Raw genomic sequence first — 27,934 nt, 5'->3', positions numbered from 1 at the left:
AATGTTCATTAAAACCTTGTCACATTTTGCGAGGACATGCTTAGAAAATTCAATGTTATAACGTGTGTAGTTTCACATTTAAGTGGTGATTACATGGATGATCAAACTGAACAAGTCTATACAGAGTTAAGCCTGTTGCAGCATGTCATTGATCAAAGGCCACATCATCATGTTTGTTAATTCGTATTGAAAATGTTTATTAATCTACTATTTTACGAATTTAATTCATTATGTTTGGAATCAAACTGTAGATTATAATTCAAATTTTTAATTTATGCAACATTTAACTTCTCAATTAAAATGTAAATATTAACAAAAAACACAAATGTTTTTTTGTGTCACATGATGTGCTGAATAAAGCACTGGTTCAAATTAGATGCTTGTGATGTCAAAATACAAAATCTATAATTTTGTACAAATTAGAAACTCAAATTACCAATACTGAAAGGCTAGAATTTAAAATACTGTGTGTGTTTTCTGTATAGCAAAGCCACAAAAGGCTATCTGCTCAGCCACCAAGGGGAATCAAACCCTTGATTTGATTTTAGCATTGTAAATCCAGAGAAAAACCACTGTACTAGCAGGGGGGCATTTAAAATACAAAACCTTTCATCTTTTATACTTGCTGAGTGAATAAAACACAGTAGTCTTGCTCATCTCTCTCTTTTTTTTTGTAAACAGTCCCTTATATGCATGCCCTTCTATATATGATATATGAATAACCATTCAAAAGCTCAGAATTTTTCAAATATAATTGCATCCTCTCCTCTTTTTTTTTTGACAGAAACCTTCATATTTTTTTACATACAAATTCAGCTTAGTTACCAAACTTGATAAATTATAATGGAATTCTATGGTATTGATGAAGTAATTAATGCATTTTTGGTAATTTCAATATGTATGTATAAACTCTAAAAAAGATTTTTCATTTCATGTCCTCCACGTGTGAAATTTCATAAGGCCTAGCAAGCTATGATAAGCAGCAACCAAGTACAAAGGTTGTAAATGGAAAAGATAATTGTTTGCTTCATTCTTCATTTATTGTTCTACATTTTTTAAGAAAAATAAGTTTGAGAACTTGTTTGTAAGTATTAATAATCTATATACATATAAAATGTATAATAACTGAAATGTGACTCTATTTTCCACAATACTAGTCCATTAAAACACAGACAATAAAGGCCAATTTGTAAAGGCAAATGGCTAGTTACAAATTATTGAATATAGTAATGAGTGCACACATGTCACATCAATATAACTTCTCTATTGTTAGCCAGACATGACTGAAAGGTCAATATAATAAAAATAATAAATCAAATGTTAAGGTATAATGTAATGAGATTAAAACTATTTTGTCTAAACATTTGTGTTTTTGTGTTAAAATCTGTAGCCATTTTGAAACAAAAAAGGCACAATTTATATTTGTTTCTTAATTTCATGTGGTGGTTACAAGAACATTCAAACTGACTGAACCCATACAGAGATTCACTGGTGACACAAAACAAAATTGTTTTTTAAGAAACATTTGTTAAACCTATCTGGATGTTACAAGGATTTCACATGTGAAACTTGAAAGTTTTCTGATGTATAAAAGTATTTTCAATCTTAAAATGAAACTTACCTTGCACATTTAATTGGCCATATACAAAAACAAAAAAGGCACAACAAGACATTACTTAACAAACCTTGAGACTTAATAAAAAAAACTGGTATGTTGCATGTGAAATATTGTATTATTTACTGATAATTTTGTGAGCATACAATAACTAATTAAAAACAACAGCATGAAAACTACAACAAGTAAGAAGGACTAAACCTGTGCTGAAAAGGTTAAACTGAAATTTCAAAAAATGTTCAGACTCTCAATAAATACCGAAGATTTTTAAAATGATTAAATAATACTAAAGGTTTAAAGATCAAGACAAGATTAGTGGAAATATTTTATCAAGATAATATAAATTATAGTTAGTACTAACAATTTTAAAGGTTAAATTACAATTATACAAAAAGAGAATTTGTGAAGATGTTTTAGGTCGATGTTTTCAAACATGTGGTCGTGGCTATGTAAGAACCTATAAAAACTATAAAAAATAAAATAAATACCATTTTAAAATATAGAGGGCAGTTTTGGTAAGTCAAGAAAAGTACTTCACTAACCTGATTTCATCATTCACACACTACTGACTTACCCTTGAATTATTTCTTCTGATTAACAATGTTATTAATATAAATACTGTGTTTTCTATCAAATTATATGCCTTAAAGGTATGTATCTGGCTCAGATATCGGAATGGGAGTATAAACCATAAAAGAGTTGGGAACTACCATTTTAAGTTAGTAACAATACTAAATACATTAAAAATAAGGTCATGGTAAAACAAAACAGGTTTGTACTGAGATATTCAATTAAGTATTCTTACGTCAGGATCACATTCCACCATGGCTTCAAATAACTCAGAATCTTGGGGACCAGTATAAATATGTTCAATTTTCTTTTTTGAATTCTCAGCAGGCGACGGAACATGTTGAACACACATGTCTGTTAAACCTGTACACAAATAGGAGAATAAATAAGTACTCAGCATAATGTAGTAGGTGAAAACAAATCCTGATATTTGAAATTTCCATGTTTATAAATAAAATAATACCATTAAAATCTCCAAGGAAACGTGAACATATCAAACGGAGAAGTGGACGAATGTTGAGTTTCATTTCAGTTTTTGACAATTTTATTGAAAGTTCATCAACCAGACGAAGTAGAGTTTCATCAACGTCTCCAACAACCTGAAATATTGATAGACGGTGACTTATAAAACATTACTAACCATGGAATATCTGAATACACTCACTAATAAATATCTATAAATTATCCATCTTAACATTAATTTCAATTTCTTTAGCAAACCACTTAGAGCTGAATTACATCACAAATAACTTACAGATGAAAAAATTACATTTACATGTAAAGTTAACAAAAATAAGCCTTCATTATAACAGTTTTCTTAACTAAATATACATTACTGACAACTAAATTTATGCCAAAATATTATATTATGAAATTATCAAGTAACTCATACTTACACATTATGATTGTTTTAGTGGTATTGGTACAAGAATGAACCATATCATGTTATGATCATCCTTATAACAATAATGTCATTTTTAATACTCTTCTTGCATGTTATGGAGTTATATTCAAAATTTAATTAAAGCACTTCAATGTATTTTAATGAAATTATTATTATCAAGCAAGTTCCAATTTAATGTTGTATCAAATTTTTATTTTTTACATTTAAAAAACCCTCTAAAATATTGTTTAAAACTTGAGTTTAGATATCTCATCACTAGTTTGCAGTTATGGTTTTCAACGTTTTGAGCTGATACAAAATAAATTGTACATCTAAGGTAGACAGTCTCTCAAAAATGTTCAAAGTACAGTGTAAGAGGTTATCTACCAATAATTTGAGTACATTCATACATGTTGTCCCTGGAGGAAATAGTTGCAAATTTTTCTCTACTCAAGATAAGCCACACCCAGTTGCAAAGTTGCAGCTGTGTTGCTAAATGGCAGTTTTAAGTTGAATGACATGCTTATAACCAATAGAAAGAGCAAATTTTTCATTTTTATGTCACTAAATTAACAGAAAACATGTATATACACCCATTTAAAAAAGAGACAAAATAAAGCTTAGTTTAATGATGAAACCAGGATCTCTAGAATTTGGATGTTTTTTTGTTACCTAACACATATCACTTTTATAGATAGTTAAATTGCATTTCAGTTTTATATTTTAATAACATGTGCATTACTTATTTTAAAATTGGTATTTGACAGGATAATAATGTCTTAAGTTTATTCTATGCTTTGCTCAACCAGCTTTCATAAAGTGATCATAAGCAAAACATGTTTTGCAAGAGCTCAAACAACCTCTGCCAATGTTAACATTACATCAACTGCAGCAACTTGTCGATGAGTGTTAGCATAAATAATCAAACAAAGAATATGAAAGGAAAGTGGCATATTAAAAATAAACTAAGTGGAAAGGTAAAGATGTGAAATTATGCTAATTATCCAAAGAAGATCTCTTCAGATTATGGTATGTTGAATGTAGCACTGAATCAAATTAAATGTTTGCAACATCTAAATACAAAGTCTACAGTTTCTTTCAACTTATGCACTCACATTACCAATACTGATAAACCATAATGTAAAATAAGAACCTCCTGTCTTTTCTATTTTCTGAAATATTGATAATTTTTGTAAAATCACCAAGATGGCTCTGTCTACATCTTCAATTTTTGTAAATTCCTGCTTACAAACTCTAACTTCATCCAACGATGTATGTATAACCAATCAAAATCTCAGAATGTCTTCCCCTAATGGCTTTCTTAGCCTCTTTAAAATATTTGGGTAGAAACCTCTTTTATGATATTCTAGATTCCATTGGGTAGGGTAAAACATAAGTGAGCTCAAAATTTAAATTTTTTTAGACCCAAATACAGCTTAGTTAGTAAGCTTGATAAATTATTGTGGAATTCCATAGTATTAATATAACAAATTATGGGTTTTGTCTTTTTCAAAATGTATACATAAAACCTAAAAAAAATATTTCATTTTACATCCTCCATCTGTGAAGGCATCCATAAGGCATAGCAACTGACACCAGAAACAAATGAGTAAAAAAGTTCACCATAACTAGAAGTGATAATCAATAATATACTTTATTTACTGTCATACATTTCAAGAAAAATAAGTATAAAAACTTATTTGGAAATAGTAATAACATATATACATATATAATGTCTTATAAGGGAGAAGTGACTGTACAGTTATGACAGAAAATGTTCGTACCCCTGCGTTGTGACTAGTTTTTTCCTCACAACTTAAAAAGTATCATGATTAGGATAATGAAAGTATAATATATTATAAATATTATACTAACACACATTTACATAAATTTTTATGTAAATTGAACGACAAATAAACTGTTTATAAACAAATAACGAAACATAGGAGGGGCAGAAAGTGTTCATGCATCTACTTTAAAAATCAGTTGTGTAGCCTTTCAGGTGAATTACTTGTCGCAATCTCTACTCATAGCCCTCCTTGGTCGTTTGACAATACAAGAGTGGTATTTTCTTCCATTCTTCTCTACAGAAGGCCTCAAACACTTTCAAGTTTTTCAAATGATGCTGATGAGCCCTGTTCTTCAACTCATGCCAAAAGTTTTCAATTGGGTTGAGATTGGGTGACTGCAATGGCTTCTCCAGAATGCTTATATGGTTCCTCTGCAACCAGGATTTCACATATTTCGATGTGTGCTTAGGGTCATTGTCGTGCTGGAAGATCCAATGACGTCCAAGCCACAAGTTCCGAGCATCATTCTTGATATAAGTGCCTAATATATCAACGTACTCTTCTTTCTTCATGATTCCGTTGATGCTGTGAAAGCTGCCTACATCAGAAGAGCTGAAGGAACCCCATAGCATGATTAAGCCACCTCCGTATTTAACTGAAGGGACAATGTTCTTTGGAAGATTTCGTTCCTCCTTCTTAGGAAAAATATAGCGAACATCATTGTGGATGAAAAGCTCGATTTTAGTCTCGTCTGACCAAAGAATACTCTTCCAATAGGTAAAGGATTTATCTACATGCTTTCTTGCATACCTCAATCTTGCTTCTAAATGAACAGGATTTAAATATGGAGTTCTACGAGGATAGCATGCTTTAAACCCAGAAGAGCATAACATGTTTGTAACTGTTGAGGTACTTACTTCAATCCTAGTTTCCCTAACCAGTTTCTGAATGTCATTACGTGTTAAACGAAGGTTCCTACTAACTTCTCTAAGAACCTTCCTCTTGGTTTTCTCTGGAATTTTGGTGGGGCATCCGGAACGAGGGAGGTTAGCAGTTGATCCTGTAAGCTTAAACTTGGCAATTATGCTTTGAACACTAGATTTTGGCACATTAAGTTGTGTAGCAATACCGAAAGAGACACACGAGACTTGTATTTTACAATAATTCGTTTTTTTTAAATCACTGAACAGTTGTTTCCTGTTCGCCATGATGACCAAGCAGATAATGACGGAGACGGCGCTAAATTGCAGGAAGTAAATTTTTTGCTGACTAAAGTCCAATAATTATGAACCCAGTGTCTACTTCTGGAATGGTATAATGTAGTTTATTCGCCAAACTAAAAATTGTTACGGGAATATCAGTTTCTTCACACGTTCCGAAATGTATGAACACTTTCTGCTCCTTCTATTTTTGGTTATTTGTTTATAAACAGTTTATTTGTTGTTTAATTTACATACAAATTTATGTAGATATGTGTTAGTATAATATTTATAATATATCATACTTCTATTAGCCTAATCATGATACTTTTTAAGTTATGAGCAAAAAACTACTCAGAAAGCAGGGGTACGAACACTTTCTGTAGTAACTGTATTTTATAAATAACTAGTCCACTAAAACACAACCAAAAGACTAGCTTTACATTTATGGGTACAATAACATAAGTGCACATACCTGATATCATTTAATATAATAAAAAATACTAAATATGTATATATATGAATATATAATAAGATTTAAGTTTTTTAGATTAAACATTTGTGTTTTTGTCTTAATGTGGTCTTTCTAGATTGAAAATGCAAAATTTATGTTAATTTCCTTATTTTATATGGTGGTTACAAGGTCAGTCAAATTGACACCCAACTCATACAGAGGTAAAGTGATGAAAATAAAAGATAAAATATAAATTTTGTCTGAAAAATGTCTGAAAATTATTGGGAGGTTATAAAGATGTGAAATTTAAAATTTTCTGGTGCATAAACATATTTTATTTTAAAATCAAAATTATTTTGCATAGTAGAGAGTCAACATTTGAAAAAAAAAAAAGACGTAAGAAAACTATTACTACACCCTATTGCCATGGTTATTCATTACTGTGCATGGCACAAGGTTTTGTGTCTTAAATTCAAATGTTTATCAAACTAATCTTTGTTTATGTTATACCAATTAGTGTAAAATAAAATCTTAGCTAATAATCCACATTTTAATTGTAAACAAGTTTCAAGATCTCAATTCTATATGGAATATTTAAAAACACCTGAATTTCACCTGGAGTGACACACATCACACATCTTCTCCAGGAATCTTCTCTATTTTATCCATCACACACCCAAAATTAAACACAAATTACTCACTATAAAATGATCATTGCTTACAAAGAATATAATTTTCTATTTTCTTTGGGTACAGAGCTATTAAATAAAAAACTCACACCCTTCTTTCCACACCCACCTGTCACATCGCCTCTTTCAAGATTTGCTAATAGTTTTCTCTAACGTCTAATATAACTAATGGAATGAACAGAAAATTATATATTACCTATAACCAATAGAAAGCGAAGGTTTTCCCATATCATATGATGTATTATATTACACTGTATTCTGAACAGATAATCATCAATTTCACTTGTAATATATAAATTACCATGATTAGATATGATGAATTTGTAATGACTCTTGTTGCACAGTTAAAAAAAACAGAAAAATTGTAATTGTTAGAAGAAATTATCTGCTTTTTGCATGTTATTATTCTATGTTCTATTGTGCATTATTTAATTAATTAAATATTATTTATTGCATCACTACCATAAGTATAAAAAATAAGGTTAAGGGTCATCAATATTTGACACCAATAAACAAGAATATATTTGAGTAAGCACTTCATTTATTTTACCTAATCTAATCTTAACTAATCTAAAGAGATTCCTATTTTTACATTTTAGTTACTTCTACAATAATAATTTAAAAAAATACACTATCAAAGTACTTTTCCCACATGTTACTCTTGCAAAATATACCATAATATAAAAGGACCTGCATATTTCCCAAGTGATTTACAAATTATAATGGTGAGAACAGTAGTTAGACATAGTTTAAATGGTTATAAACAATCAATGTATTTATATACAGATGTATACTGTTACTAGTTTCAAGCTGCTTAGAATAACTGAATATAATTTCATGTTAAATTTGAAGTCATTCTACAAAGTAAAAAAGTAACTTATTTCAAATTTTCTTTGGTGCTTATGAGATCAGTCAAACTGACCAAATTTGTGTAGAGTTACTCTGGACAAATTATAAAGTTTTATTGAACACAAACATTTGAAAAGCACTTAAGAGGTTTTAGAGATTACACAAATGAAATTTGTGGTGAAGAAAAGTATTTTTATCTTAATATGAAAATCACTTTGCAAACGGACTATTCAAAACAAATACTTGATGTATTCAAAAAGCCTATTTCCAATTTATTAAAAGGTACAAGAATAGGCTATCCAACGATTTTTTATGAGTACAAGAATGACCAACCTTGTGGCCATTTCAGTGTTGGTAGTACAAAAATGGACCACTCCATTAGCTGTGTTAGGGGTAGTAGCACAAGTATGAGAAATCTCATTATTGAACAAGTTAATCTAAGATTGTGTTAGTGGTACAAGTATGAGAAATCTCATTATTGAACAAGTTAATCTAAGATTGTGTTAGTAGTACAAGAATGAGAAATCTCATTATTGAACAAGTTAATCTAAGATTGTGTTAGTGGTACAAGTATGAGAAATCTCATTATTGAACAAGTTAATCTAAGATTGTGTTAGTAGTACAAGTATGAGAAATCTCATTATTGAACAAGTTAATCTAAGATTGTGTTAGTGGTACAAGTATGAGAAATCTCATTATTGAACAAGTTAATCTAAGATTGTGTTAGTAGTACAAGTATGAGAAATCACATTATTGAACAAGTTAATCTAAGATTGTGTTAGTAGTACAAGTATGAGAAATCTCATTATTGAACAAGTTAATCTAAGATTGTGTTAGTAGTACAAGAATGAGAAATCTCATTATTTAACAAGTTAATCTAAGATTGTGTTAGTAGCACAAGTATGAGAAATCTCATTATTGAACAAGTTAATCTAAGATTGTGTTAGTAGTACAAGTATGAGAAATCTCATTATTGAACAAGTTAATCTAAGATTGTGTTAGTAGTACAAGAATGAGAAATCTCATTATTGAACAAGTTAATCTAAGATTGTGTTAGTGGTACAAGTATGAGAAATCTCATTATTGAACAAGTTAATCTAAGATTGTGTTAGTAGTACAAGTATGAGAAATCTCATTATTGAACAAGTTAATCTAAGATTGTGTTAGTGGTACAAGTATGAGAAATCTCATTATTGAACAAGTTAATCTAAGATTGTGTTAGTAGTACAAGTATGAGAAATCACATTATTGAACAAGTTAATCTAAGATTGTGTTAGTAGTACAAGTATGAGAAATCTCATTATTGAACAAGTTAATCTAAGATTGTGTTAGTAGTACAAGAATGAGAAATCTCATTATTTAACAAGTTAATCTAAGATTGTGTTAGTAGCACAAGTATGAGAAATCTCATTATTGAACAAGTTAATCTAAGATTGTGTTAGTGGTACAAGTATGAGAAATCTCATTATTGAACAAGTTAATCTAAGATTGTGTTAGTAGTACAAGAATGAGAAATCTCATTATTGAACAAGTTAATCTAAGATTGTGTTAGTGGTACAAGTATGAGAAATCTCATTATTGAACAAGTTAATCTAAGATTGTGTTAGTAGTACAAGTATGAGAAATCACATTATTGAACAAGTTAATCTAAGATTGTGTTAGTAGTACAAGTATGAGAAATCTCATTATTGAACAAGTTAATCTAAGATTGTGTTAGTAGTACAAGAATGAGAAATCTCATTATTTAACAAGTTAATCTAAGATTGTGTTAGTAGCACAAGTATGAGAAATCTCATTATTGAACAAGTTAATCTAAGATTGTGTTAGTAGTACAAGTATGAGAAATCTCATTATTGAACAAGTTAATCTAAGATTGTGTTAGTAGTACAAGTATGAGAAATCTCATTATTGAACAAGTTAATCTAAGATTGTGTTAGTGGTACAAGTATGAGAAATCTCATTATTGAACAAGTTAATCTAAGATTGTGTTAGTAGCACAAGTATGAGAAATCTCATTATTGAACAAGTTAATCTAAGATTGTGTTAGTAGTACAAGTATGAGAAATCTCATTATTGAACAAGTTAATCTAAGATTGTGTTAGTGGTACAAGTATGAGAAATCTCATTATTGAACAAGTTAATCTAAGATTGTGTTAGTAGTACAAGTATGAGAAATCTCATTATTGAACAAGTTAATCTAAGATTGTGTTAGTAGTACAAGAATGAGCAACCCCATGCCAATTTCAAATTTATTAGCACAACAACAGATTACCCTATGACTATGTTAACACTGTAAGAGATTCACTGTTAGACATTTAGTTTGGTACCTACATTTGTTTCATGCATGTAACATAATGTTGGATTTGTATCACTCATGTTCCCAACTGTTCTCTGAATTTGTAAATATTTTTAAGAGCAACAATCAACAATATGTAGTTTACAAAAATACTAGTGTGTTTTTGAACATTTAAGAATCTTATGTGAGTATATGCAAGTAAGCCATTACACTACACTGAAAGAATACTATTGGTCAGCTAGACAGTAAAGTATTGGCCTTACTCAGAAGCTATAATTGTGATTAACACTTGTTAATTGGAAAACTACAGAATTTGACCAGATACGTTTAGAGATTTTGAACATTACAAACCATTCAACTTTTGTGAATTACTTCAGACATTATTATTTCTACTAGGACATTAAATATCCTCAGCAAGAAGTGAGCTTGTAACTGGTGTGAGGCCAGCCAAGAAAAGACAGCATCAGCTTAGGTGAAGTGCAACAAAATCAACTCAATATTAATTTGCTTGTCATTGACATGGACCATCAATAAAATACTCAATTCTTTACCAAATTGAAGACTCAGTATAGTTTGTAAAACTCTTGTATATAAACCAATATTTGTAAGAACTGTTAAAAACTGTATTATTATCTGTATATTAAAGTATATTTGTGTTAATAAAGAAAATTGTGTGTTTCAATCTAGATGGCAAATATCATACATTTAATACACATTAACATTTAATTAACTTCTAAATTAAAAATTTCAGGTTATTTGAAATAGTAATGCATAACTGGAGACTCCTCTGAGATAAATTATAATATGTAACAGTTCAAAAACAGGCTACCCCATAATTTTATTTGTAGATGTAACATCAAAATGTATCATCTATACTTGTGTTAGTGGTAGCAGTACAATAACTGTCTATTCCATACTTGAATCAGCAGTATAAGGATAGGCCATTGTATAATTGTGTTAGTAGTTCTCAATTAATGTAGTGATATTATAACATAATGGAACTTTTGCTTGAATGATACTAGAAAAACTTTATCATGTGATGTGCCACCCCTGACTATGTGAAAGTTTTATCCTGTGTGCATGTAGAATTGCAATAGGTAGGGGTCATGATTTTCCCGTTTCTCCTATGTTTCCAGTTACGGAGAACTTTATTCTTCTCCATTCTCAAGGTGCAGATATGATGTTAAGAATACATCACATGCAAACCCAATGCATTGGCACCATCTATATAAATATAATAATACTGTCTGTTGTATGTCCATGTAAATATTTCACAGTGTGTGGATGGATCTTCACCAAAATTGGTATGGAGGTTCATTACGTCCATGGGAAAATACAAACAAATTTTTAATTTTGCAGTTTTAAGAAAGATCTTGCAGGGTGTTTTTACCACTACTCTGCCCCTGTTGACAGATCTTCACAAATTTGGTATGAAGGTTTGTTGGGTCCATGAGAAGATATATTCAAATTAACAGTTTCACATTTTGCTGTTTTTATGAATGTTCTGGGTTGGTTTTTGAATTATATATAAGGGAAACAACTTTAGATGTCCTAAAGTTACCTTTCATTAAATCATGAATTTACCTAACTTCTTCCCAGGGTAGAGGTACCCCAACCAGTAATTGTAATTATTCTCCAAGGATTGATAAAAGTTCCTTATATTTTGTTTTAGCTATTGAAGATGACATCAGTGTTGTGCTAAACATTTACTTCAAACCCTTCTTAAATAAATAGTGTTGTTCATCATAAGATCAGCAGTGGTTACATCACAAGAATTGGCCATCATTGCCTGTGATATTTATAAAGAATGGGTTATCCCACAATTATGTTAGTAGCAAAAGAGTGGGCTATCTCCTAATTATACATAATACAGGAATTATATACTTAAAAACGGCTGGTATGGGTAGAGAAGGCACTAATAGAGGAGCGAGCAACGTTTCAACCCTCTTCGATCATTGTTAGGTTCACAAAGAAAGGGTAACTGACTGGTAGCTGACCACATGTTTGAAGGCAGTTATTTAATTGAGTGTAGGAACATAGAAGGCATGCTTAGATGTTTGTTTTCATTGTGGTGAATTCTATGAGGGTTGCTAGGAATGTCTATTGATGGGTTAGGGTCTTGGATATAGAGTTCTAAGGCTATTTTGCAAGCTTCAGTGGTTGGCACTTCTGTAAAGAGGGATATAACATCAAAACTGGCCATTAAGGCTTATTGATTAAGTTAATTAAGGTTGGACTTGAAATTAAAAGTCTTTGATGAAGACAAACTTCATGTTCAATAACCATATACTAACTATATACTATATACAATATCTATATACAAACAAATGGCCCAAGCATCAGCAATCCAGTATCACCAATTCCAGCCAATATTTTTATGACACAAGTTGAAACACAACCAATTAACACAGCATTACATCCACCACTATTTTGGTACAGATATGTAGATGACACAATTGCAGGATTCACATCAACAGAACACAACTTAATTTTTTCAATCACATTAACTCTATACATCCCAACATTAACTCCACATGTGAACAGGAAGAAAGCAATCAAATATTATTTCTTAACCTAAAAATTACAAGAACCAACACACAATTTAAAACAGAAATCCAACGAAAAATGACCCACACTGGACTATACATTCCTTGGGAGTCAGCACATGAAACAAAACAAAAACTCAACATACTAAGAAACCAAATAAACACAGCCATAAAACTATGCTCACCAGATAAAATTAACGATGAATTAGACAAAATAAAACAATACTTCATCAACATCAACAACTTTCCTCCACAAACCATAGAAAACATTATACGCACACACCTAGACAGAAAGCAAAATCACCAAAGAAAAGTTAATATACCCCACGATATAAAAAATCATGAAAGCATATATGGCTGCATACCATAGATTCCCAACATCAGCAGAAAAATAACCAACATTTGGCAAAAACTAGCAACAAAATATGACATCCCAGTTAATATCAAATTTATTCAAAAACCAGATACAAAACTGAGATCTATACTATGTAAAAACTACACTGGTAAACACAACACCAACATTACTTATAAAATACAATATGATAACGACCATGACTTCTGTATTGGTGAAACAAGTAGAAAAATGGAAACCAGATTCAAAGAGCACAAAAAGTCACCTTCACGTTTTCAAATGCTGCAAATCAAATAAATACAGCATAACCATAGAAAACACCCAAATACTAAATAAAGAAATAAACATAAACAAACACAATATTAAAGAAGCCTTACTTATACAACAATGCAAGCCCAAAATAAACCAATACAAAGGAACACCTTTATACCTATATTAATAAATATAATCAAACATCTAAGCACATCCTCTACATTCCTATACTCAATTACACAACTGCCTTCAAACATGTGGTCAGCTACCGGTCAGTAGTCCTTTCTTTCTTTGTGAACCTGACGATGACCGAAGAAGGTCGAAACATTGTTCACTCCTCTACACAGTGCTTTCTCTACCCATACCAGCCATTTTTAAATATATAATTTTCTCTACAAGTGGATTTTCTCATCATCACGGATGATAGAGGATTGAGCTACTCACCAATGTATTTATAGTAACAGTGTAAAAATTGGTTAACATATGACTGTGATAGTCGTACAAGAATGGATTACCCCATAACTGATCATGGTAACATTATTACTATTTAAGATGATACTTGAAGAATGGCCCACCCCATGACTGTGTTATTAATACAAGAATGGACTACTCCATAAATGTGTCAGATATTCTAGTACAAAAATAGATTACCCATGATTGTGTTAATGTTAGTAGTGTAAGAGTGATGACCAAAAGTGTGTTAGTGGTAGCAGCATAACATTGAGCTACCCAATAACTGAGTTAGAGAAATAAGAACCGACCACCATAAGACTGCACATAATACTGGTATTAGTACAAAAGTGGGGCACCCTATAATTGTGTTAGTAGTACAAGAATGGTATACCATATAGCTGTGCTAGTGGTAATATTACTAAAGTAAGCAATTACAGTATTTTTGAAAGCAGTAAAAGAGTGTGTATCCTATGATTGTATCAAATGTTATAGTATGGTCACAAAATACCTGTGTGACCAGTTAAAGAATGAACTACCACTTTTGTCAAACATATCACAGCATAATGGTCCATTCCATGACTGTATTAGTGATAATAATACAAAAGTGACTAGTACTTAAACATACTTATTGTTCTTTGTCATATTTTAATGGTTAAAATTGTTTGGGCTGACAATTTTTGACAGTAAAACATTACACTTCAATATTAAGCTTGTAAGAATAAATAAATAAATATCTCCTTGTAACATTTATAATGTATTTTAATAAATAAATATCTCCTTGTAACATTTATAATGTATTTTCAGATATACACTTAACATAACAATTATTTCATAATGACAAATACCAGATTTTATGAAAGTTGTGACAAATTCAGCTCTATTTCTATAATAACATTTGATGAGTATTTTAAAATATTTAATAATTACTTCTGACATCTATCATATTTAATTTATATGTAAGACTAATTCAACCATTAAATGTAATGTAACTTGAAATAATCAGCCATTACTTCCAACTGACAGTTATGAAGCCTTATTCAATGACTACTTCTCACCCAAGTTTAATGAACATTTTTTTAAAGATGACTTCGTGATAACAAAAACCCCATTTGAAGTAAAATTGTATTTTAAAGACAGCTGGTATAGATATTTTAATTAAAGTTTTAATACCCACATCAGCCATCTTTAGAATACATTTATAATTAGTTCATTTATCACTTAATAATAACATTTATCAAGTGTTCTGAAAGAAAGAGCTAATTCAACTATTACTTCCTACTCACAATTTAACATGGATTTTGAAAGATATAACTAACTCAATAATTACTGTTTAATGACATTTATTACATTCATTGAATAAATATGGATAATTCAACCATCACACCAAAATGGCATGCAGGAGGTATTTTGAAACATATGACTATATTCAACCACTACTTCTCATCAAGTAGTGTCAAGTTTTTTACAGATGACTAAATGTACCATTATTTCCTGCTGATATGTATAACATTTTGAAAGGATGCGACTAATTCTGTAAGCAGTTCTTAATGAGCTGTAAAACATTTTTGTTTCAAAGATATGGCTAATTCAGTCATCACTTCCTGCTGACATTTATTACAGATATTGATAAATGACTAATTATCATTTGATACTAACAGTTCATCAGGGTTCCAGTTAACTCAAACTCCCACATCCTGTATGCATAAGATTTGTCCTGGGTATTGAATACACACAGCAAAATGACCCATATGCAAGGAAAGCACAAGTACTTTGCTTCAAAGCTTGCACCATAACAGACTAAACAACATACAATTTGCACACAGCTGTCCACAGTCAACTTCTAACAGGTTTCACCAATGAAAATAAATTGCACTAAAATATAATCATGTGAAACTAGCACATGATTCACCCTTTCATTTCACGTAGGTCAAAGTGTACATGTTACAACTTTTTACATTTAAAATTTAAGTAAATGACTTAATTTTCAGTGTATATGAATAAACATAGCATCAGAACAAATCTACTATATCAAACTTTATTACTATTTATTTTTCAAGTTCCTAATTTCATAAAAAAATATCTTTACAAAGTTCTCAATCTCTCCTGGCATGAGAACTTTGACATTTGTTTTCTATGCCTTCTTTCTTTAATTTTTTTAACACCCCTTTAAGAAGTACAAATTTAAATGTAAATTACTCATATTAATGTTTTCATAATTCAGGCAAAGCATAAGTTACATAGCCTTTAGTTACAGCACAATAAAACAGAAAATCAGACCCCTGCTTGCCATGCCACATCCTCTTTTTCAGAATTTACTGATAGTTTGTTGTTTGTTTGTTTGTTTTTGAATTTCATGCAAAGCTACTTGAGGGATATCTGCACTAGCCATCCCTATTTAAGCAGTGTAAGGCTAGAAGGAAGGCAGCTAGTCATCACCAACTACTGCCAACTCTTGGGCTACTCTTTTACCAACGAATAGTGGGATTGACCGTCACATAATAACGCCCCCCACAGCTGAAAGAGCGATCATGTTGGGTGCGACGAGGATTCAAAAATGCAACCCTCGGATAACAAATCAAGTGCCTTAACCATCTGGCCATGGTTGCCCTTGCAAATAGTTTTTCATAACTTTTAAGATTATATTAGTTATCACTAATGGAAAGCCAAATTTTTTCTCTATAAATGGTGCATAATATCATTGAACAGAGAATTGACTGTTTTCTATCCAGTTCAAACACATCAACGAGTTAAATTTTTAACGGCTTTTGTCTCAGTTAGAAAGTCAGAAAAACCGATAGTTATGGAGCATTGTTTATTTTTTGCATGCTGTTATTCTGTGTTGTCTTGTGCATTATTTAATTAAACAAAATTTATTTAACATAGTAGTACAATTAATATAAAAAATCAGGGTTAAGTTCCAACAACAATCAAGAGTGAAAAAAGAAAGAAAAAAGAAGACCCAGGTAAGTACTCTATTTTTCTTGCAGATTCTTTATGCATTATAAAATTGGCTAAAATTTAAAACTTTTTAGTTTATATAAAGTGAAATAAGTAATAATAATAATAATAATTAAATTTTAGGTATGTTCATGAATAGTCCATACATTATATATGAGTAATAGTATCAATAATTTGATGAGGTGTGCTCGCAAGTAGATTGTGCATTCTGTAATTTAATACTGTAGTGTGAGCTACACATTTAGCAAAACAACTGCAATTTATATAGTGCAAGTAACAGTTATAAACAGTTCAAAGGTTAATAAAACAATAAACTTAAATAGATGCATACTGTTACAAGCTTTTCTGTTACAATTTGCATTCATTCCATAAAGAATATAGAGTAAATTTATAATTATTTCCAAATTTGTTTATGGTTAGTCAAATCAACCAACCTCAAATAGTTAGGATAAAACAAAACATAACACATTGTCTCTCTGAAAAAAAAATTGAAATTTTAGGAAGTTTTGATGGTTATGCAAATGATAATTAAATTTTTTTTCATATTAAGAAAAGTTTTTTAATCTTATTACGAAAATTACTTTGCACTCATTAAAGAAAAGAAAGAACATGAAGTGTAAACTGGCACAAAAAACATTTTTTCATTAAACATATACATGCCTGTCTACACTTGTAAAATTAAACATATACATGCCTGCCTACACTTGTAAAATTAAACATATACATGCCTGCCTACACTTGTAAAATTAAACATATACATGCCTGCCTACACTTGTAAAATTAAACATATACATGCCTGCCTACACTTGTAAAATTAAACATATACATGCCTGTCTACACTTGTAAAATTAAACATATACATGCCTGTCTACACTTGTAAAATTAAACATATACATGCCTGTCTACACTTGTAAAATTCTTGTTGTGTGCATAGTAAAAAGTTTTTCATTAACATAGAATTGCTTTTCCTTGGTTTTTTGTTTTTTTTTACGTTTGTTGAATTCTATCCTTGGGACTCTTAAAATTTTCACTGGGATTAATGAGGAAAAGTTAAAAGTCTGGGATCCTTGTGAGAACCCTGTATTCTTCTTATAAAAAGAGTAGGACCCACACTGAGGTGGGAATATATCATCTATCAGCCTTAACATCTGTTCATCAGTCTCATATTTTGACAAATACAATCATTTTAGCCATTACTTCATCCTAACATTTATTAAGTACTAGGAAAGATAAAGCTAATTCAATAATTGTTTCATTTATCAGTTATTTTGATGTGTGACTGATTCAACCACTAGTTCCCACTGTCATTTATCATTTTCTACTAACATCGCTTGTGTCTCAAGGAATCATTACTTTATACTAACATTTATTGGGAATTCTGAAAAAAATATGAATAATTTAATCGTTACTGATGCTTGTGAGAAAGTTTAAAAGAAACTTTTTTTTGTTTAGGTTTTTTTCCAAATCATCATTCAATGACAAAACGTATCTCAGAATGGCTGGTATGGGTATTAACACTTTTATTGATAATTAACCATCACTTGCAAACTCTCTCTTTCTTAACCTGAAGATGACCTAGGAAGGTTGAAACATTGTTCTCGCCTTATCAATACTGTTAATACCCATACCAACCGTTCTGAGATACATTTTTATTTCAAGTGGGTTTCTTGTCATCAAGAATGGCAAAATATGTTTCTAAAGAAAATTTTAAATACAAAATTCCAAAAGGTTAACCTGTTAATCTTCCTCATTTCTAAATTAATCTAAAAAATGACATTAGATCAAACCTGGGCAAATAACTTGTACAGTGGCTCCAAAATAAACTCAACAAAACTCCTTAACGCTGAACTATGAGGTGGCTTTTTGGTGAATTTTCTTCTGCATGTGAAAACACAGATATATCATTTTCCTTTTCCTCCATAATATTTATATTTTTCATTTCTTTAGTGAAATCAAATACAAATTACACTATTTTTCTCCTGTGCATTCTTACATATGCTGTTTTATAATTACTAATATCAACGATACAAGTTCAATGCTTTTAGATATACATTTTTTCTAACTGCTAACACCAATTAACACACCTCTTTTTGCATAACAAGTAGCATCAATACAACACTTCTTCCATGTTTTCTGAAATATACCTTTTTTTACAACTTCAACGTGTCATTGCTACTAACCTTTCTGAGATATACCTTTTATAAATACTAACACCATTTTCTTAGAAAAGTGATTTCATATTGTTGTAACTATTAATATATAACATTCACTCCACCAGTATACAAAGACTAGGCTTATTTTTTCATCTCACTCTTGGCCAGGGTTACGAGTGACAGAATTCCACAGAACTAGTATAACTAAGTGGCAAGTGTTGCATGATAGATTAATATTCATGTTTAAGATTATAACTATACATGTATCAAATTTTTTTTCTTCTTTTGGAAAAAACTTACATAACTTTTTAAGTCCACAAGAAGGTTATATTACTGCTGTATCTGTATTCAAATTATGATGAAACCATTTGATATTACAACAAACTTGCACTTTAGTTCCAAAAGTTAGTATTCAAAAACATTATAAAACTATAACAGGTATCTTTCAATACTTACGTTTTACTGTTAAAGTAGATATCTCCCCAGAGGCGACGAGCAAAATCAAAAGGACTGATGTTGCCATACGTCTGAGCATAAAGTTGGGCAAAGGAGCTAAGCGTAAAACACACGCTATATTGAGAACTAGCAAAACACACATTTCCTAACAAAGGAGACACAGTAGGCTGGTCGTTTTCATCTGAATACAAACTAAAATAAAAAAGTAACATATCGGTAGTATTACTTTTAGTACTAAGAATCAATTTACAAACCATAGTGCAAATTGCACACTGAACACTTCAAAAGTGTAATAAAACAAGTCACAATTTAATATCACCCACTAAACTTTACATGTTTATGGAAATTCACTCTTCTTGAAGAACTTTCTAACAGTAGCGAAGTATCTTGCTCTAATAATAATATGTGAACTTTCAAGTATGCATTAAACTGATGTCGTGACTCAATATCCAAGTGAATCTTTAATTAGTGCAATGAAATAATGTTATAAGTCAATAAATATTGATGAACTTTCCTAACATAATGAAATTACGTCCAGAACAAGATATACCAAGCAAGGGTATAACATGACATTATGGTGATCCAATACAATACTTGTCACTATACATTTCTACTGTGATAAAATGATGTCATAATACTTGTTGAACTTTACAAATATCATAGTAAAATGATGTCATGATTAAAAACCTACCATTGTATTTTACATTTTCAGTGATCTAGTCTTCACACTTTCTCTTTTAAAATCAAAAGTGTAATTATAAAAGTAATCCATATTAACCTAGAAATTAATATATTTAAATCTCAGTTTCTGCTTTTAACCTTTGTGAAAAGTCTGACTGGCACTGAATAAAACAGATAAAGGGTGGTTCACATATTATTACATTATTCTTTATTTTGACCTTTAAATTACTATGACCAGCAGAACTTAGTATAGCAAATAAAATATGTGGTATCTCAAAGTTAGCATGTCTTGGTAAAGTAAAAGAAATGTCTAACATCTAATTAGCAGACCAAGGAAGATCAAAAGGAAATGCTTGGCACATTAAATTATCTTTAATTTTTTGTTTTGGTTTATAAAGGTCTGCCAGCTTTGAAAAGTCAAAGATATAGAATTTAGTGATTGAATAAATAATACAGAGATGTTCAATGCAAGAATAAAAGTAGTTAGAAGCCATAGTTAAATGATAAAAATGTGTGGAAAGCTATCACAGTGAGGAAATGATAAACATGAAACAGGTAAACAGATGCCATAATGAAGAAATCTAAATACTTAGGCAGCTTAATTATAAAACATACATGACATTCACAGTTTAATTGGTATGAACAAAACAATTTGTTGTGTAGCTATTGAGGACATTAACAGAACAAAATGAAGTAAAGACATCAGTGCAACTAATAAAAACATATCAAAAACATCAGATAGCTTTGTATTGGACAGAGAGACAGAATAAGTTTCAGGATTAGTTTCTCCTATCCTAAGTTAGTCACATGATGGTTTAGTAAAGCTTCTCATGAAATTAAAACATCTTGATGCAGTGACAAGATTTAGATGCAATACATATACTGAAGCATTATATGTACATCTACTGATCAAATTTACATATTTACAAACAGTGGATCCTTTCCAAACACCAGAAAAATTAAAACAATATCTCAGATGGAAAACCTACCGATATTCCTCTTCAGAATTTCTAAGATTATGTACAGCCATAAATGAATGAGAAACAGATAAAACTTAAGTCTTAGAAAACCAAAAAGTTACTGGGTGACAATAAGATGAAAAAGTGACCAACAGTATGAGAGGAAACAAATAAGAATAAACAGAAAAATAGTACGGAATACAAGAGCAAGTTAGCATCGAAAGTACTCCGAGAAAAGCAAAAACTACAGTTCATAAACTTCATATTGATTTGAGGAGATATATCATGACTGAATTCCCCAAGTTCCAGGCATAAAATGCACAAGTTACCTGTAAATCATTCTGTAATCTATTTAGCACTTGACATACTACTATATAATGGCAAATACTATAAATACTACTATATAACAACAAGGTATATTTACCACATTATATGCTACTACATAAACACTGAGGCCTATTTTCCACTTTACATGATACTTAATCACGTATATACACACACACACACCTTAAAAGACCATTAATTTCTTCAATTATGTGTCGCAGCTTGTAGTAGGCATCCTGAGGAGGAAGTTTGAGCTCTAGAATAAGCCGGTCAATTTTGTTAATGCATAACGTTATTGCCATTCGCTCCTGCACGGCATGTTTGACAAGACGTTCTGTATTTAATGAAACCTACGTGAAAAACAAAAAGTAGAATTTACGTTAAAATGTGAGATCACAACTGTTTGGAAAATAAGGAAAAATACTCTTTTAATAAGTTATACAAATGTGACAAGAAGAAGAAAAAATATTCATTCATAACTAAAATAAGGCACTGTCACCCACTGGCTACACTGACAAAACCCTCAAAGGAATTATAATTCTAACTGAATTTATGGATATAAGATATAAATTATAGCAAACAGAAAATAAACCACAAAAATATGGACATAAATTACAAATTACTGCTTAAGGAATAATTTCAAACATTTAGACACTGAATCTACAAGCAGTTATGTTATCACAAGACCAGCATACATAGTCTAGAACTACAGAAAGCTTATTCACTAAACACCTAAGCTACTGATTAGAGGATAATTTCAATTACTGTATTCCACAACAGGAAATTATATGTATACATCTTACTGAGATCTACTGATATTATCATAACTGCACAATGATTGAAATGTACATGTAAATAAACAATAAAAAAACAACAACAGAGACTTTAACACCATGATTAATTGGTCATTCAATCAAGTAAAACATTTATGTAAAAAGATAAATCCTCGTTAATTGGATTAGGGTCAAACTGTACACTCTAACTTACTGTATAAACAACATCTATTTATGAATTTACATGCTACTGTGTAACAGAACAGGATCCTTGGAGATGAAGGAGTCTGACTCAATGGAAATGACTTTGAAAAACTGGAAACTGTTTGCTGTGATGAAGTTCACTAGGGAATTTGCTAAAAATTGGTCATGGTAAGTATTTTACTAATTTTCACAAATCTCAATAAAAATATGGAAGTGTAAAAACTCTAATGGTTAAAACCTTCACTGTATATTAGTTTTATGCCTGTCCAATTCAAACAATGTACATATACAAAATGAATAACTGGCTACTTAATTATTTGGTTTCTTTGTTTTGAATTTCGTGCAAAGTTACACCAAGGCTATCTGTGTTATCCATCCCTAATTTTGCAGTGTAAGACCACAGGGAAAGCAGCTAGTCATCACCACCCATCGGCAACTCTTGGGCTAATCTTTTACCAACAAATTGGGATTGACAGTCACATTATAATGCCCCCACAGCTGAAATGGTGAGCATGTTTGTGTGACAGGAATTCAAACCTGTGACCTTCAGATTACGAGTCGAGTGCTTTTACTACCTGACCATGCCGAGCCACTTAATTATTTCTAATCATCATCATGCCATGTTTTAAGTAAAAATGTAATTACCCTTATCATAAAGGTAATAACATTGTTATTATTTAGTTATCTATATGTCTGATTTACAGAAGACTGGTGTGGAATTAATGAATATTTTAAAAACAAACATAATAACAACCATGTGGTGGTACTTATATGGCATTAGTACTCGTTTACAAAATAAGAATCAATGAGATTATTTTTAAAACATATTTTGTGAGAAGGGATATCTTTTGGAATAAAAATGCTTTTAGAAAAATAAGAAAACAATGGCAAAGTAATTTTGCATTTGAAAACGTTATGTTAGTGACTTAAACTTTAATGCTATTCTTTTGACATCTCAAGTAATGAATTGCAATTCAAACAAATTAAAAGTTAAGAAAACATGTTATAATGTATTAACCAAACTATATCTTTCATATCCAGTGGCTTTTGCTCCATATCAGAGTAGTAGTAGCCAATGTGCTATACATTTGTAAAACTTCAAACAACAGGCTGAAAAGGGTTGATTTTTTATGTTTTCTTAGACTGATGACAAGTTTGAAAATTTCCTCTCTCATTTTACCTTTATCTCCAAAAGTTTACTTCCATGTGCCATATTTTAAATGGAATTCAGAGGTTATAATCTATGGTCAAATTGTATAGCTGTATAATTTCTCACAATGTTTCTAGGTCAGAAAGAGCTATCTCTTAAGTTACTAATGATTTTCTGTTACTTGTATGTCACAAAAAGATAATAAATTAACTTATCAAGTTTCCATCAGTGTTTATTCAGTTTACTGAAACAGTTGCTGTGGCACAATCTCTTGTACACAATAACTCCAGCCTTTGTAACTTAAGACAATGACAGCTTCATTACTTTACATGAAGGAACAGAATACAACATTGTCTTCATTTTTGAACAGATGGACATAAATTATTAAGAAAGAGAGAGAGAACCAAAGTTTTATGTATAAGATATAGAGAAATAACTACTCTCTTTTTGTTTGTGTTACTGCTCTAGACTTTAGAGTTTTCACACATATTAAAACTGCCTGCTGGTTTCTTCATAAAGGAAAAGTGCTTGTTGGAGCTTTCTTGTAAAAGATTAAGATAAGAGCTTATTGAAATCTCATCACATAAAAACTGGAAACTACTCAGAACTTGCAGACATTTTGTTTTCTGCAGTAGTTACTACTGTAACTGCATACTTGTACTTGTTAGAATTCCCATCACGAACTTCCATGAAGTCCAAATAAGGAAGTAAGATGAATGCCGAACCTGACATGAAGTAAAAACTGATTACTTGTATGTTTGTTGTCAAGTACCAAACTACACAACAGGCTATTTGTGCTGTGCTTACCATGAGTATTTAAACTAAATTTTTAGTGTTATAAGTTCTTAGATGAGCAGAGGATGTCAATCCTGATGAACATTATATCCAGCTTTATAGAACTTATTTCAACTAAACAGATGCATCCATCACATTAACCCTATTGGGGAGGGTCACAGGTCAAAGGCCACGTTATCATGTTTGTCGACTTTCATTCAAAATTTTATTGAATTACTGTTTAATGTATTTATATCATTAAGTTTGGTATATAATTGTAAATTATATTTCAAATGTTAGTATGTTTCAGATAAAATAAAACGATGAGTTAAAAAACTGTGACCAATGTGCAGTCTAGTTAGAACAACTTCCTCCTTCCGAACCTTACGGAAGCTAGATGGCCAAAGCCCAATATAGGGTTTTATGTGAAAAAGCCTGTTATCGCGTTGCTCACTCCAAGTGGACTGCCAGCTGGCACGGAGCTGAGCCTTGAATACAGGAAAATAGTCCATGTACGGAATAGGCACAGTGGTGATAGTGCTAGAGCAGATAGATTTAGCTACCATGTCTGCAAGCAAATTCCCACAAATACCAACATGGCCTGGTATCCAGAAAAACTGGATAGAAGTAGCAGTTAATGAGAAATGGGCCAGTTGGTTTTGAATATCAGTTAGAACAGATGTGAGCCAACGTGTAGCGATTCCAGGGCCAGTAGAGAACTAAGTGAGTCAGTATAAATAGTGCAGTTGAAGTACTGCTCACCTTCAATATAATCCAGGGCAAGAGACATGGTGTACAGTTCAGCAGTGAACACAGAAGCTGTAGAGGGGATTCTGCACACAACCACCGAACCGCAGCAAACCATGGCAGAGCCCACTGAATTACCTGATTTGGAATCATCTTTATAAATTGGAACGGAATGATTGTTCGAAAGATGTTCAGTAAATAAAAGATGGTGCTTCCAATCTGGAGTATCTGCCTTTTTCAGATGACTGAAAGAAAGGTCACATTTGGGGGCTGTAATAAGCCATGGTGGGATGGACTGACCTGTGGATTCTGCAATGTTATCCAAGGACAGACCCAATTCATCCAATTGTGCCTGGATGCGAAGGCCAAAAGGAGCAATGGCAAATCATCTGTTCTGAAAAAGTACAGCTCATTGAGGAAAGAAAACACATCCCCAAGTGGGATGCTTTGGTAAGGAGCGAAGTTTCAAAGAATATAGTAAAGATAGTTGCAAACGGCAAAGGTGCAGAGAAGGTTCATGAGATTCTAAATACAAGCTTTGAACTGGGAAGGTATGAAAAGCCCCAGTGCAGAGTCAAAGTCCTTGGTGATGAATGGGATCCAGCATCTTCAAGGCCGAGGGTCTGGCAAAGCCATAGACCATTTATCCATAGTCGAGTTTTGAACGAATAAGAGCACGATATACCTTTAACATAGAACATTGATCTGCTCCCCAACTGGCAGTAGAGAGGACATGGAGGATGTTCAGTGCTCTTGTGCATTTGACCCATAGCTGTTTTAAGTGTGGTATAAAGGTCAGCTTACGGTCAAAGATAAGCCCCAAGGACTTGGTCTCAGGGACCACTGGCAGCGAAACTTCACCAATATGAAGTTCAGGATCAGGGTGAATACCATGTTGGCGGCAAAAATGCATGCAAATGGTTTCAGAGAGAGAAAAACTAAAGCTGTTCACCATAGTCCACTTCAGTACACGATTGAGTGGAGTTTGTAGCAAGGTTTTCAAGGTAGCATGAGGGGGTAACCTCAATAGGTATATCCCAAATTGCCGTTGAATTCAAGAGAAGTTCACTGTGTTGGGATGTGGATGTTTCAACTAAAATGTCTCCAGATCGAAGCTTCTTTACTGACTTTGGAAAGCCAGCAAGACCCTCTAGTCCCTTCTAAATAAAAAAGGGGAACATTTGCCCTAAAGGTTTTTCTGAAAGAGAACGTAGTATAAGAAAATGAGATTTGTGTGTTACAGATGTTGAAGATTGCTGCTCAGAGTCTTCAAGACGTGGTCGTTTACCTATTGACTGTTTTTTCACTATTTTATTTAAAATTTTTGAACGAGGATCCATGGGAAAAAAGAAAAATTTCGGTACCCACTGACCCCACCCACCATGGAGCCCTACGAGGGGATGCACTACAATGTCATGCAAGGACAATGCAGCAATGCCAGGGTTTCGTGAGCACTACACCCAAACACCAACATCAGACACAATGTCCACAACACCCGTTGAGAACTTCCAACACTGGTACTTGGTTGACTCTAGCCCAAGTGGACCAGCCGATTGACCCAAGGGGGGCCACCCAAAGGCTGCCCGTCTCCAGGAATTCAAGGCCAAAGTGGTGTGTTAGGGTTGGACCCCTCAACCACCAGGATCCTCTCCTCCCATTCACGGGTCGCCACGCACAGCAAACACGTGGGTGGATGTTTAGATCCCAGAGAAGGTAACCAGAAAGAACAGAACCTTCCCTGGGAGGTATCCTCACCACATACAGGAATCCACACTGAGGGGAAATTTCTGGGATAAATAATATTTTGCACTTGGACTTAAAACAAAACAGACTTGATATTTTCACAAAATTTTTTTAGCAAATATATTTAATTAACAAATGTAAGTTTCTTTGTACAAAATACTTGCAATCTTTACTAAACATCTACCTGATTTTGTAAAGACACATAACTGCATCACAAGTTATAATATAAGCACTTAATGTGTGTTAATATGTATATGAACTCGTGTATATTGTTTCAAGCCAGTTGCAAAAAGATTAAATAAGTAAATCATAAGTGGCCCAAAAAATCAAATTCATATTTTAAAAAGACACATATTCCATGTGTTTGAAGTGTTTTCATTTCAAATATAGTGGTTTTATGAGTTGTTTTTTTATATTTTCAAGATCAAATACAGAAGTATACCGATCACGTCCACACTGACCCTTTAAAGGGTTAATGAATTGAAATGTAATATGCAGGCTTAACATTTAAGTTAATAAAGTGCAAGTAATTGTAGAGTGTCTTAGTGAAACAACAGCCAAGAAAATATGGAAATAATAGTGTTTGAAAAAGGTAGGTAAAAACCTGCAGAATCATCACAATTAATTCTATAGATACATTCTTGTTACTTACTCCTTCTGCAGCATCTACAAAAATCACCACTCCATCACATAACCTCATGGCTGCTGTAACTTCATCAGAAAAATTAACATGGCCTGAAAAGTAAACATTACAGAACAATTATACAGTATATTCAAATATAAATCACCATTTAAAATACAAGTCTCAAAACTCTACAAGTATGGCCTGTATGTAAACAAAATTATCTGTTAAGATTTTTGAAACATTTAAACTTGTTTCAGAATATATTTGAGAAGATTTTTAAATAAAATTAGTTTTCTATCATCTTGAAACTTGCACTGTTAGAATTCTGTTATGTTATTATCAGCTGATTACACAAAAACATTTATTACAAACCTTTCTATCAAAATGTAGAGCAATTGGTCAAAGTATCAGGTCATCCCATAAGTAATGTCTGAAACTT

General features: G+C 31.5%; 2 protein-coding genes across 3 annotated transcripts in view; one reads left to right on the top strand and one right to left on the bottom strand.

Moving 5' to 3' along the window:
• The window catches only part of LOC143251916 (26S proteasome regulatory subunit 8), a 291,595-nt gene that overhangs the window by 100,499 nt on the left and 163,162 nt on the right, over positions 1–27,934 (top strand). The window lies entirely within an intron of this gene.
• The window catches only part of LOC143251915 (116 kDa U5 small nuclear ribonucleoprotein component-like), an 86,856-nt gene that overhangs the window by 23,411 nt on the left and 35,511 nt on the right, over positions 1–27,934 (bottom strand). The window contains 6 exon segments of the mRNA XM_076503278.1: positions 2,421–2,548; positions 2,649–2,784; positions 18,694–18,784; positions 19,516–19,707; positions 21,663–21,829; positions 27,523–27,605. Coding sequence (XP_076359393.1) covers positions 2,421–2,548; positions 2,649–2,784; positions 18,694–18,784; positions 19,516–19,707; positions 21,663–21,829; positions 27,523–27,605 — 797 coding nt within the window.

This window comes from Tachypleus tridentatus, chromosome 6, assembly GCF_004210375.1.
Source record: "Tachypleus tridentatus isolate NWPU-2018 chromosome 6, ASM421037v1, whole genome shotgun sequence".
NCBI lineage: Eukaryota > Metazoa > Arthropoda > Merostomata > Xiphosura > Limulidae > Tachypleus > Tachypleus tridentatus.
Note: the sequence above shows the minus strand (reverse complement) of the source record. Positions and strands in the feature narration are given on the sequence as shown.